This window comes from Microcebus murinus, chromosome 18 (assembly GCF_040939455.1).
Source record: "Microcebus murinus isolate Inina chromosome 18, M.murinus_Inina_mat1.0, whole genome shotgun sequence".
Lineage (NCBI taxonomy): Eukaryota > Metazoa > Chordata > Mammalia > Primates > Cheirogaleidae > Microcebus > Microcebus murinus.
The window spans coordinates 29423331-29437773 of NC_134121.1; the positions used below are offsets into that span (position 1 = coordinate 29423331).

Sequence of the window (14443 nt, forward strand, 5' to 3'; positions counted from 1 at the left end):
TTGGCCCTGTATAGATGAATTCAGTTATAATTAATTTGGAACATAAATACTGTAGGCTTTGAACCAATTAATTTTTAACTTGTCCTTGGATCAAAAGTCATATTGTTAATTGTGAAATCTGATTTATTTGTTTAACACAATCTATAGTAAGTTATGTTTGAGTAAACATTCTTTTTTTTTTTTTTTTTTGAGACAGAGTCTCACTTTGTTGCCCAGGCTAGAGTGAGTGCCGTGGCGTCAGCCTGGCTCACAGCAACCTCAATCTCCGGGGCTCAGCGTTCCTCCTGCCTCAGCCTCCCGAGTAGCTGGGACTACAGGCATGCACCACCATGCCCGGCTAATTTTTTCTATATATATTTTTAGTTGGTCAATTAATTTATTTCTATTTTTGGTAGAGACGGGGTCTCGCTCAGGCTGGTTTTGAACTCCTGACCTTGAGCAATCCGCCCGCCTCGGCCTCCCAAAGTGCTAGGATTACAGGCGTGAGCCACCACGCCCGGCCTGAGTAAACATTCTTGATGCAACACATTGTCACAGATTTATTTAAAAGATGTAGGCACTTATTGTTATACAATTCTAAAATATTTAAATAATTATAGAAAATTTTATTCATAGACATTGGTTGTGGTTTTTTTTTTTAAATTTTTAATCTTTTTTTAAGAGATGGGGTCTCACTATGTTGCGCATACTGGAGTGCAGTGGCTGATCACAGGTGTAATCATAGTGCACCATAGCTTCAACCTCCTGGGGTCAAGCATCTGGTGTTAATAGTATAATTTGGTATATAAGATGACAGAACTTGTTTTCATTTTCAGTCTTATTATAATCACACTTAAGAAGTATTATACCGTGTCAAGTCACAGTCTAAATGTATAACCACGAACCTGTCTTCCTATAGATTAACCCTCATTATTTTTGGAGCCTCCATTACTAAGGATTGTTAATATTATAAATGCTTATTACCACCCAGCCTAAGAAGTGAAGGAAAAAGAGCTTTGAAGTCCCCTGGCTACACCTCCCAAATGTTTTCTCCTTCTTAAACCCATAATAAGTAAATCCTCTATCCTGAGATTACTGTTTATCTTTTTTATGTATTTATGCATGTAGTACTTAATGTACACTAAATATCTATCTACCATCTATATTATCTATGTACATACACATGTACCTTTAAATGTTTTTAAAAATTATGGTAGAAATCACATAAAATACAATTTACCATCTTCATCATTTTGAAGCGTACAGTTTAGTAGTGTTATTCACATTGTTTTGCAATAGATCTCTAGAACTTTTTTTTATCTTGTACAACTGAAATTCTATGCCCATTGAGCAACTCTCCATTTCCCCCTTCTCCCTAACCCCTGGCAGCTACTATTCTACTTTTTGTTTAAATGAGTGCTATGGGTTGGGCATTTACCCCTTCCAAAACTCATGTTGAAATTTAATCCCCAGCATGGCAGTGTTGGGAGGTGGAGCCTCCTGGGAGGTGTTCAGGTCATAGAGGTGCATCCCTTATGACTAGATTAATATCTTCTCTTGGGGATGAGTGAGTTTTTGCTCTCTTAGTTCCCACAAGAGCTGGTTGTTAAAAAGACTATGTCCCCTCTTTCTCCCACCATGTGATCTCTCTCTTTGCACACACTGGCTGCCTTTCTGATTTCTGTTGAGTTGAATGAGCCTGAGACTCTCATCAGATGTCCAGTCTTGAACTTTCCAGCCATCAGAAGCATGAGCCAAATAAACCTCTTTTCTTTATAAAGTATTCAGTCTCAAGTATTCTCTTCTAGAAACCCTAAATGGACTAAGACGATGAGTTAATTTATGCAGTGAAATCATGAAATCATGCAGTATTTGTCTTTTCATGATTGGCTTATTTCATTTATAATATTCTCAAGGTTCGTTCACACTGTAGCATGTGACAGGATTGCCTTTTTTAAGACTGAATAATATTCCATTCTGTGTATGTAGTACATTTCCTTTATCCGTTCATCCATCAGTGGACTTTTGGGTTGCTTCTACTCCTGTTGGCTATTGTGAATAATGCTGCAGAGAACATAGGTGTGCATGAGCTTACTACATTTATCTTTAACGAATAAACTTTGTTTTTTAGAGCAGTTTTCGTTCGCAGCAAAATTAAGCACAAAATAGAGTTTGTACATACCCTGCATCTCCACTATCTACTTCTTGCACCACAGTGGCACATTTGTTAAAATTGGTGATCCTACACTGACAAATCATGATTACCCAAAGTCCATGCCTTACATTACAATTCACTCTTGGTGTTCATTCTGTGAGTTTTCATAAATGTGTAATGAGATGTATTTTAATATTGAACAGAATAGTTTTACTTAAAAATTAAAAATCCTTAAAAAATCTTCATGCTCCTGCCTATTCATATGTTCTCCCACAGTTTCTGGCAACCATTAATCTTTTTACTGTCTCCATAGTTTTGTCTGTCCCAGAATGGTATATAGTTGGAAACAGTATGTAGCTTTTTCATATTACCTTCTTTCACTGAGTAACATGCATTTATCTTTCCTCCATTTCTTTTTCATGGCTCGATAGGTTGTTTCCTTTTAGTGCTGAATAATAGTCTGTCCTTTGGGTGTACCACAGTTTATTTATACATTGATCTTGCTGAAGAACATCTTGATTGTATTCAAGTTTTTGCAATTATAAATAAAATAGTTATAAATAAACATCCATATACAGGTTTTTGTGTGGACAAAAGTCTTCAGCTCATTTGGGTAAATACTAAGGAGTGTGATTTCAGCATTGTGTGGTAAGAATATGTTTAGTTTTGTTAAGAAATTTCCAAACTGTGTTCCAATGTGGCTGTACCATTTTGCATTCCCACTGGCAATATGAGAGTGTGGCTGGCATCTTCTCCAGCATTTGGTGTTGTCAGTGTTCTGGTATTTGATCATTCTAATACATGTGCAATGTTATCTCATTTTTTAAATTTGCAATTCTGTAATGACATATGAGGTGGAGCATCATTTCATATGCTTGTTGCCATGTGTGTATCTGTTCAGGTCTTTTGCCCATTTTGTTTTGTTTTGGTTGAGATTTAGGAATTTAGATACGGCTTTTTTTTTTTTTTTTTTTGAGACAGAGTCTTGCTTTGTTGCCCAGGCTAGACTGAATGCCGTGGCGTCAGCCTAGCTCACAGCAACCTCAAACTTCTGGGCTTGAGGAGCAGGCAATCCTTTCTGCCTCAGCCTCCTGAGTAGCTGGGACTACAGGCATGTGCCACCATGCCCAGCTAATTTTTTCTATATATTTTAGTTGGGTAATTAATTTCTTTCTGTTTATAGTAGAGACAGGGTCTGGCTCTTGCTCAGGATGGTTTCGAACTCCTGACCTTGAGCATTCTGCCCGCCTCGGCCTCCAAGAGTGCTAGGATTACAGACGTGAGCCACCGTGCCTGGCCTAGATACGTCTTTTGCAAATATTTTCTCCTAGTCTGTGGCTTGTCTTCTCATTCTTTTGACATACGCACCTTTTTAAATAGCAAAATGTAAGTTATTTAATATTATAGAAAACCATTTTTAAAGCAATATTAGCAAGGAGTTTCCTCTTCATTCCATCTTCCGTTTTTAAACAGCTATATTCTGAAATAATTACAGATTTACAGGATTTGCAAAAATTACTACAGAGAGGTCTGGTGTATCCTTCACTCTGCTTTCCCCAATGATTCTCTCTTCTATAAGTATAGGACAATGTAAAAACCAGGAAATTGGCATTGGTAGAATGCATGAACATAGTCCTATGCCACTTTATATCACATGTTCACCACCACTACAGTTAAGATACAGAACTATTCTATCTCATGAGGGAGAACTATTCTCTCTTATGCTATCTCACCACACATCCCTAACCCTTGAGAATCATTATTCTGTTCTCCATCCTCATGCTTCTCACATTTCAATATTGGTTTTTTTTATTGTTATTTTTTCTTTTTCTTTTATTTTTTTTTGAGACTGAGTCTCGCTTTGTTGCCCAGGCTAGAGTGAGTGCCATGGTATCAGCCTAGCTCACAGCAACCTCAAACTCCTGGGCTCACGCAATCTTACTGCCTCAGCTTCCCGAGTAGCTGGGATTACAGGCATGCACCACCATTCCCGGCTCATTTTTTCTATATGCATTAGTTGGCCAATTAATTTCTTTCTATTTTTATAGTAGAGACTGGGTCTCGCTCAGGCTGGTTTTGAACTCGTGACCTCGAGCAATCCTCCCACCTTGGCCTCCCAGAGTGCTAGGATTACAGGCATGAGCCACCACACCCAGCCTACTGTTGAGTTTATATATTCTAGATGTTTGTCATGTTTTTTGTCAGATATGTGGTTGGCAAGTATTTTTTTGAGTGTGAGTATAGCTTGTGTTCTCATTCTCTTAACAGGCTCTTTCACAGAGAAAAGTTTATAGTTTAAATTAAAAACAGTTTATTGATTTTTTTTTTCCCCTTATGGCTCATACTTTTTGGTGTTATGTCTGAGATCTTACCAAACATTATGTCCTGCAGATTTTCATCTATACTTTCTTCTAAATGTTGTATGGTTTTACTTTTTTTTTTTTTTTTAAGAAACATGGTTTTGCTCTTTTGCCCAGGATAGAGTAGAGTGGTGCGATCACAGCAGCCTCAAACTTCTGGGCTTAAGCAATGTTCCCACCTTATCCTCCCGAGTTGCTGCACTACAGGTGCATGCCACCATGCCCAGCTAATTTTTTGTACATTTTGTAGAGATGAGGTCTCACTATGTTGTCCACGCTGTTCTCAAGCAATCCTCCTACCTCGGCCTCTCAGAGTGCTTGCTACCATGCCCAGCCTACATTTAAATCTAAAATCAATTTTGTGTTAAGTTTGGACAAATATGAGGGTTAGGGTTATTTTTTTTTCTGTGGACATCCAGTTACTGCAGGACCATTTATTGACTAATCTTCTGTTAAGTTGCTTTTATGCCTTTGTAAAAAGCAAATCAGTTGGCCATGCTTATGTGGGTCTATTTCTGCATTTTCCTCTTTTCCCTTGGTCTGTGTGTCTATCCTTTTTGCCAATACCATTCAATCTGAATTACTGTAGCCATGTAACTCCTAAAATATGTTACAGTGATTTCTCCCATTTTCTTCTTTTTTAAACTTGTTTTAGCTGTTCTGACAACCTTATCTTTCCGTATAATTTTTACTTATTTATTTATTTTTGAGTCAGAGTCTCACCCTGTTCTGCCGACTAGAGTGCTGTGGTGTCAGCTTAGCTTATAGCAACTTCAGACTCCTGGCTCAAGTGATTCTGCTGCCTGAGCCTCTTGAGTAGCTGGGACTACAGGCACGCGCCCCCATGCCCGGCCAATTTTTTCCATATATATTTTTACTTGGTCAATTAATTTCTTTGTATTTTTGATAGAGATGGGGTCTCGCTCTTGCTCAGGCAGGTCTCGAACTCCTGACCTCGAGTGATCCTCCTGCCTCGGCCTCCCAGAATGCTAGGATTACAATCGTGAGCCACCATGCCTGGTTGTGAATAATCTTATAAACAGTTATTTCTCTCATTTCTGAGTGTAAATTGTTTAGGACAAAGTCCTAGTTGTGATTTTTTTGGATTAACACATATTTGTATTCAATTTTGATTAATAGAGTGAGAAAATTTGATCATACTTTTGGATTTTTTTGAGAAGCTCTTAGGTAAATTCAATGTATGTCAACATCGTTAAGTCTTTTTTTTTTTTGAGACAGAGTCTCGATTTGTTGCCCATGCTAGAGTGAGTGCCATGGGGTCAGCCTAGCTCACAGCAACCTCAAACACCTGGGCTCAAGTGATCCTGCTGGCTCAGCCGCCCGAGTAGCTGGGGCTACAGGCATGTGCCACAATGCCCGGCTAATTTTTTGTATATATTTTTAGTTGGCCAATTAATTTCTTTCCATTTATAGTAAAAACAGGGTCTTGCTCTTGCTCAGGCTGGTTTCAAACTCCTGAATTCGAGCAATCCGCCCGCCTCGGCCTCCCAGAGAGCTAGGACTAAAGGTGTGAGCCACCACGCCCAGCCCGTTAAGTCTTTTTAAGTGGAAAATTTCTTTTTTAAAAATAGTGTGCCGCCGCGTGTGGTGGTTCATGCCTGTAATCCTAGCACTCGGGGAGGCTGGATTGGGAGGATCGCTCAAAGTCAGGAGTTCGAAACCAGCCTGAGCAAGAACGTGACCCCCATCTCTACTAAAAATAGAATTAAATTAATTGGCCAACTAAAAACATATAGAAAAATTTAGCCAGGCATGGTGGTGCATGCCTGTAGTCCCAGCCACTCGGGAAGCTGAGGGAGGAGGATTGCTTGAGCCCAGGAGTTTGAGGTTGCTGTGAGCTAGGCTGATGCCATGGCACTCTAGCCCAGGCAACAGAGTGAGAGTCTGTCTTAAAAAGAAGAAAAACAAACCAAAAAACAAATGAACATTACATGAAAAAAAAAAAGTAGTACGAGTAGTATAATGATCCCTAAGACCCATCCTTTATTATTGTATGACTAATCTTGTTTTATTAACATTTATTCCCCTCTCTACAGATTATTTTGAAACATGTTCCAGATATCGTATCAGTTTATTGGTTAATATTTTATTACTTGTTTATGAAAGATAAGGTATCTTAAAAATATAGCCATAGTATTGTTGGAGAGGAATAATTTCTACTTTAACCTCTAAGGTTCTCTGGCTGGGCTTAAGAATTAAGCTGACATAAAAGAGATTAACAGGAGAAAATCATACAAATTTTTTTTCCCTTTTATTTCATTATATTATGGGGGTACAAATATTGTTGGGGTTACATATATTGCCCCTGCCACCCCTCCCCCCCCGCCGTGCCAGTGCTTCAAGCCTGTCCAACCCCCAGGTGGTGTACACCGTACCCATTTTGTAACTATACACCCTTCCCCTCTTCCTCCCTCCCACTTGCCCACCACCTGATAAAAGTTTTGTTTTTTTTTGACATCTGCCTAAGAAGGGTTAGAGGTATTCCCTCCCACCCACAATGCTCGCCATATCCCTAGGATATGCCCCCCCCCATCCCTGGTGAACACTACCACCATTTGAGCACAATAGTTTTAATCAGTCAGCACCAATTTGATGGCGAGTAGGTACGGAGCCCATTTTCCTGATATTGTGTCACCTCACTTTGGATAACGGGCTTAAGCTTAATCCAGGATAGCATAAATGGTGCTAGTTCACTGTCGTTTCTTAGAATTGAGTAATATTCCATTGTGAGCATATACCAGATTTTAATTATCCACTCCTGAATTGATGGGCACTTGGGTTGTTTCCATGCCCTTGCAATAGTGAATTGTGCTGCCATAAACACTCGGGTGCTGATGTCTTTATGCTAGAATGTCTTATGCTCTTTTGGGTAGATGCCCAACAATGCTATTGCAAGGTCAAATGATATTTCTATTTCTAGCTGTTTGAGGTATCCCCAAAGTCTTTTCCACAAAGGTTGCACTAATTTGCAGTCCCACCAACAGTGTAAGAGTGTTCCTATCTCTCCACATCCTCACCAGCATTTGTTGTTTTGGGTTTTTTTGATACAGGCCATTCTTACTGGGATTAGGTGGTATTTCATTTTGGTTTTGATTTGCATTTCTCTGATGATTAGAGATGTTGAACATTTTTTTTATATGTTTGCAGGCCATTATTCTGTCTTCTTTGGAGAAGTTTCTGTTCATTTCCATTGCCTATTTCTTGATGGGGTTGTTTGATTTTTTTTCTTGTTAATTCTTTTAAGTTCTAGGTAGATTCTTGTTATTAGGCCTTTATCAGAAGTGTAGAGGGCAAATATTTTCTCCCATTCTGTGGGCTATTTCCTTTACTGATAGTTTCCTTGGGTGTTCAGAACTCTTTAATTTGATCAGATCCCATTTGTTTATTTTTGATGCTGCGGTGATTGCCTTGGGGGTCTTCCTCAAAAATTCTTTGCCTAGACCAATGTCTGATAGGGTTTTCCTAACATCTTCTTCTAGGATTCTTAAGGTTTCATGCCTTAGGTTTAAGTCTGTTATCCATCTTGATTGAATTTTTGTGAGAGGTGAGAGGTAGGGATCCTGATTTGCTTTTCTGTACGTGGCTAACCAGTTTTCCCAGCACCATTTATTGAAGAAGGATTCTTTTCCCCATTGTATATTGTTGTCTGCCTTAATCCCACTGCTAATATCATTCTAAATGGGGAAAAATTGAAATCATTCACTCTTTGAACTGGAACTAGACAAGGATGCCCACTATCTCCTCTTCTATTCAACATACTGCTTGAAGTCCTGACTATAGCAATCAGGCAAGAGAGGGGTATTAAGGGCATCCAAGTTGGGGCAGATGAGATCAAACTCTCGCTCTTCTCCAATGATAAGATATTATACCTAGAAAACCCCATGGATTCATCCAAGAGACTTCTAGATTTAATAAATGAATTTGGTAAAGTTTCAGTTATAATATCAATATACACTCAAATCAAAGACGCAATACCCTTTACTATAGCCCCAAAGAGAATTAAATATCTAGGAGTATATTTAACAAAAGATACGAAAGATTTATACAAGGAGAACTACTAAACACTAAAAAAAGAAATTGCAGATGATTTAAACAGATGGAAAAATCTACCTTGTTCATGGATCGGTAGAATCAATATTGTTAAAATGTCAGTATTATCTAAAGTGATCTACAGAATTAATGCAATCCCCATCAAAATACCACCAGCATTCTTTACAGATCTAGAAAAAATAATTCTTCACTTTGTATGGAACCAGAAAAAACCTCGTATAGCCAAAGCAATCTTAAGTAAAAAGAACAAACTGGGAGGCATCAGTCTTTCTAACTTCAAGCTGTACTATAAAGCAATAATAGTTAAATCAGCCTGGGACTGGCACAAGAACAGAAGCATCCATACCTGGAATAGATCTGAGATACCAGAGATGAAACTATCAGTATATGGTAACAAATTTTATTTAATAAAATTTTACATGTACATGTGTATCCTCTCAGAAAAATGAAGAGTCAAAAGAAGTGCCTAGGCCTAAGCTCTTATATACTTGGTTGAACAAAGAGTGGCATTTATGGAGAAGTCCCTAGGAAGATCGGGTTAGTTTAACAAAGTTTGTACAAATTTCTCTCATCCTTGACTTTCTATCTCTGGTGATTAGAATGTTTCTTTCCTCCTGATATAGGAAGGTCATCTTTCTCATGGTGTTTGTCTTTCCTGTTTATTGGAATCAAAGGGCAGGTCAGAGTGCCCTTCTTGAATCTACTTTTTTTCAGGTGCCTTTAGATCAAAATAATCAGTAGGCCAAAGATGCATGTTTTGGAGGTGGCTTGTCCTGAACTCCAATAACCCATTTTCAATAAAGTTTTAAGGAATTTCTTTCATGTATGAGGTTGACCATCTTTTCATGTGGTTCAGAGCCATTCTGTACAAATATTTCCCTGACTTTATTTTTTCTGCTTATTTGCTGATATTATATTAGTTCCATATCCTGTAATATTGTTGAGTTCGTTTATTATTATTATGTTGACTAGGACTTACACCGTAGGGGTGAATGGAAGCGACGACACTGGGTATCCTTTTTTATTTACTGATATTAATGGGAATACTCTAAACTATTGCCTGTAAAATTTGCTGTTGGTCTTTTGTAGATCATTTTTGGGTTAAAAACATATTTTTTTTTGTTCTTTTTATGACTAGATACAGAATCTAACTGAATTCTTTCTCTGCCGAAATGTTAATATGATGAATTACTTTAATAGATTTTATAATGTTAAACTATTACTATTACTTGAGTAAATCTAATTTGGTTCTGAGATTTTATTTTTTTTCTAATATATTGCTATTTACTTTATTAATATTTTACTTGGGATTTTTGCATTTATGTATATCAGTGAGAATGGTGTAAAATTTTATAATTTTCCTGTCCTGAGCCTCCTTTACTTAGTTTTGATATCAGGATCATACTAGTTTCATATAATTAGTTGGTGGGTGTGTGGTGGTTTTCTGATCTCATGGAGAATGTGTATAAGATTGTCAGTGGTGCCAATTTACAAAACATTTTAAAAATGCTGGTTCAATTTTTTAAATGATGTTGGTTTATTTAGCTTTTCTATTTTTTGCTCACTGTAAAGTTTGTTAATTTATAATGAATAGTTTTCTCTGTTCTCAGTTGTAAGTATTTTGAAATCATGAAAATAACAGGCAGTATACAAGAATATTTCTCAAAGTTTACAGTTTGTTTTATGCTCCCTATCAGGTGCTCAAAAATGTGACAACTTTGCTGAAAAAAGACCCCTCCTTGGTGTTTGTAAGAGCATTGGATCTTCGGGGTAAGGAAATTTAAAAAATTCTTTGAATCACCTATTACAAATTTGTATTATTCCAGAGGGAAAACTGATGCTATAAAATCTTTGTAACTATAAGGCTAAGCTCTCATAAGAGAGAAGAAAAACAAAGTAAAATATATTTAGGGTTTTCATAGTTAGTGACTCAGTCACTAAACTTTTTGTTTTTCTGCTCTCTATTTTTTCATATGCAAGGTGATAGCTGGAGCCAAAAGAAAACAAATATTAGATTAGAATTTATTCCCATCATTGAGAAAATATTTTTTAGTTTATGTGTTTCCACTATATTCACTTTTTAAAAAATTTTTTCTTTAATTTTATTATTTTTTTTCATTTTATTTTATTTTTTCGACCTATGAAACAAGTTTTTCCATTTGTTATATTCACTTTTACATGATCGCCTTTTTACAGCAGAGTAGAAGTTACTATTAGGTGGTAATAATAATAACTTATTTTTATTATGTAATGAAAATTATTTTTATTAACAGCAACTGACATTTATTGATGATGTAGCATGTGCCTGACACTGCTCTATAGGTGTTGCATGAGTTTTCTCTTTTATTCCGTACAATAATATCCTGAAAAAATACCATTCTTATTCCTATTTTGCAGTCTAGAAATACTGAGGCACTACTTCACACAGTGGAGCTAGTAATTCAAACTCAAGCAAGCATGCTCTTATTTCCATGCTAGTTGCATTTTTGACAATAAGAGGGCTATGGACTAAGGTGATGAATTGTTATTAATCATAAAGTCAGATGTTTTCTCTACTTTCTTCAGATATTAAATGGAAATAGTATTCTTCTCCAAGGTTTATAATAAATTAATTATCAGTTTTATAGTGACCTTTTCGTTATATAATTCCAATTGAGAATTATGTTCAGGTGCTCATAATGTTACCATGGCCAACACAAATCATGTCATTAGAAGCCTATGGATAGGAAGTCCAGGGCTAGTAGAATGTTCCAGTTATGTCATCCGTGACCTAGGTTTGTTCTAGCTTTGACATCCTTATAGTGTGACTCCTTTTTCTTTCTAAAGATGGCTGCTGCCTTTCAGTTTGTGTATCTCCTCAAATTGAATTCCTAGCTACAAGGAAAGCTGGGAAGTCACTATGGCTTTGTTAGTAAAGGAAGATTATCAAATGGATATCAAGTTGGCCAGTAGCAGCCTCTGCCACAGTCTTCAGCTCATGGTATGCACTTTAGATCATGAGGTACTGGGGCATTGGAAAAGGAAAGAATTTGTTAAATGGTATAACATGGTTAAATCATAGAGTTTTTCTTTTTTGAACATCAGAGATTGATACTGACAAAGAGTCTTGATTATTGCTTCTTAGGGGTATGATTTGACTTCATGAGCTACAAGTCAAATTTCTTTAAGAGTAAATTTTTGGATAGAAGTAGACATTAAAGCATTTGAGAATTTACTGTGTATTCAACACTTTGCCAGGTATAGGATAAGGATAGAAAATCATGAAAATCCAATTTCTTTCCTCAAAGACTTGGCTGAGAAGAAAAAGCGCAACACACGCAAAATAATTAATTAATATTGATGTTTGATATGAATCCAGAGAAGAGAGAGATCAGTGTGCATGGATTAATGAGAGAAAACCTATTGGGAAGGAGCAGCATAGGTTGGGTCTTAAGGAATGAGAAATATTGCAGTAGATGTAGAAGAGTAAGTAGGACTTGCAACATAGGTTATAAAGCTTTAGTAGTGGAAGAGAAACTGGAATAAATACTTAAGAATTATGGGAGTTGGCCAGGCATGGTGGCTTACACCTGTTGCTGTCAAAAATTCAAGACAAGCCTGGGTAACATAGTGAGACCCCACTTCTATAAAAAATAAATAAATAAATAAATTAGCCATGTGTGATGGCAGATGTCTGTAATCATAGCTTCTTAAGTGGCTGAGTGGGCAGATTGCTTGAGCCCAGGAGTTTGAGGCAGGAGTAAGCTACTATCATGCCACTGCACACTCTAGTCTGGCTAACAGGGCTAGGCACTGTCTCAAAAAACATCCAGAGATCCATGCCTGAGACATGGATCTGAGTGTATTGTCTGTCCTTTAACTTTTGCATTTTCTGCATTTCAGTTTTCTCAGCATGAGCTGTCTACTTTATTCTATCCAAGTAATTTGTATTAGAAAAAGAATTGTCCTAGTCTATAATAATAATGCTTGTTGTATTCCTTCACTACAAACCACCTGTTTGGATTTTGTTTTGTTTGGGGGATTTTTCAAACTACATAAATTAAGTATGAAAATCAGCTACCTTACTCAATTTAACAGAAAGTGCATGAAAAGCATATGGAAAGCTTTCTTATTTTTTTTATGTAGTTAGTCCCACAAAAGAATTCACCTCAGATTGCTGAAAAAAAATTCCAAATACGAGAAAACAAAAAAATCTTAGAGTGATGGAAAATAATGTGGAGAAATTCACCAGATTACCTACAGTGATTCATTTAAATTTAAGATTTTGCATGAAACATTGGTACAGATTAAGTGAAATTATTTCATGTCCTCATGTGCAAATTTGCTGGAATAAATTGTTCTCAAAATGAAAAAAAAAACCTAAAAAAACCATAACAGAACAAAAACAATCATGGGAGTTTGTGACTTAGCACTAAGTCCATCTACAAAACAGCTGAAAACAACTATTGTAGTGCTCTGGAACTCAACCAAAGGCATGCAACCAACCATCTGAAAAGTGTTTAAACTTGGGAAACTGTTAAACTTGGCACAACAACAGTGGGAATCTGTGGCATTCGTGCTTATAGCTGCTTCCATCGCACTTTACTCTTTCCCCCTTCCAGGCTTTGTTGGTGTAGCGGTTCTTCCAGGGTGAGGAAGGCTATGAGGAATAATGATATCTTACCTGCTGTGCTTGGTGTTGTACATGCCTAGCAGCATTATCTGTGAAGGTTACTATATAGGTAGCATGTGAATTTCAAGGGCAGTGGCTCCTTTAGCCTAAGGTAATGGTTAACTGAGCCTTCATGGACATGCAGAGGAGTCATAAAAGGGTTCAGGGGAAAGAAAATTCTGGAAAGATGTGCAGATCCTTTGGCAACAGGACAACAACTTTGTTGACTTATAGTATTTGAGCAAATCCTTTGTTGAATCATTGGCTGACCACTAAGATGCATAGACACAGGGGCAATTCCCCAGAAGTCAGGGTCTAAAATAAAGCAAGAATAAAATAGTAAAATTAAGCGTGGACATCAGTAACTAATATTATGGAAGAAAACAGATTTCATAGGATCCAGAATTGTTATGCCATATAATATAAAGTATCTATTTCCAAATATAAAATTGTGAGACATGCCAAAAAATAGGAAAGTGTGGTATAGTGAACAAAAGGCAGACAATAGAAATCATATCTGATTGTCTCCAGGTATTAAATGTTGCAGACAAGAATTTTACAATGGGCAATTATGCATATCTTCTAAAAACTTAACTATGTTTAAAGGCTTAAAGGAAAGTATGACAATAACTCAACAAATAGAAAATCTCTACAAGGAATTAGAAATTATATAAAAACCAAAGGGAAATTCTGTACTTGAAAAGATCTAAAGCGCGAAATAATAAATTCACTAGAGGAACTCAGCACCATATTCAAGAAGGGAAAGTTTGTAAGTGAAAGTTTTCAGTATGTCAGGTTTATGCAGACATGTGAAAGCCCCACAAAAAGGTGTGTTTGTGGAACTCAGCTACCTGCATAGCTTATCTTGCTTTGCAATTTTAAGATTCTCCTTTTTTTTTCAACCTTCCTAGCTGTATGATTAAGGACATTTGTTTTTATAGAATTTATTTATTGAATAATGTCAAAAAGGAAAGGGTAGTTTGATTATACTTGGTGATGAAATCATTTACTCAGGGATGAATTTTATGGTGGTAGTGTGATTATACTTGGTGATGAAATCATTGAGGGATGAATTTTATGGTGGTTGTGTGATTAGACTTCTTGGTGACGAAATCACTTACTGAGGGATGAATTTGATGGTTAGAGGATTGTATTAGTTAGGATTTTCCCCAGAAATAGAACCAGTGTGGTATGTGTATGTAAGGTAAGTTGAAAATCTGCAGGGTA

The 14443-nt window shown here is 36.7% G+C and overlaps 1 protein-coding gene across 19 annotated transcripts in view; it reads left to right on the plus strand.

Moving 5' to 3' along the window:
• BCAS3 (BCAS3 microtubule associated cell migration factor) overlaps positions 1–14443 on the plus strand; it is a 539137-nt gene that overhangs the window by 77030 nt on the left and 447664 nt on the right. For all 19 annotated transcript variants that reach the window (XM_075994398.1, XM_075994401.1, XM_012775078.2 and 16 more), the window contains one exon: positions 10263–10335. In XM_075994398.1, coding sequence (XP_075850513.1) covers positions 10263–10335 — 73 coding nt within the window. The remainder of the gene's footprint in view (positions 1–10262; positions 10336–14443) is intronic.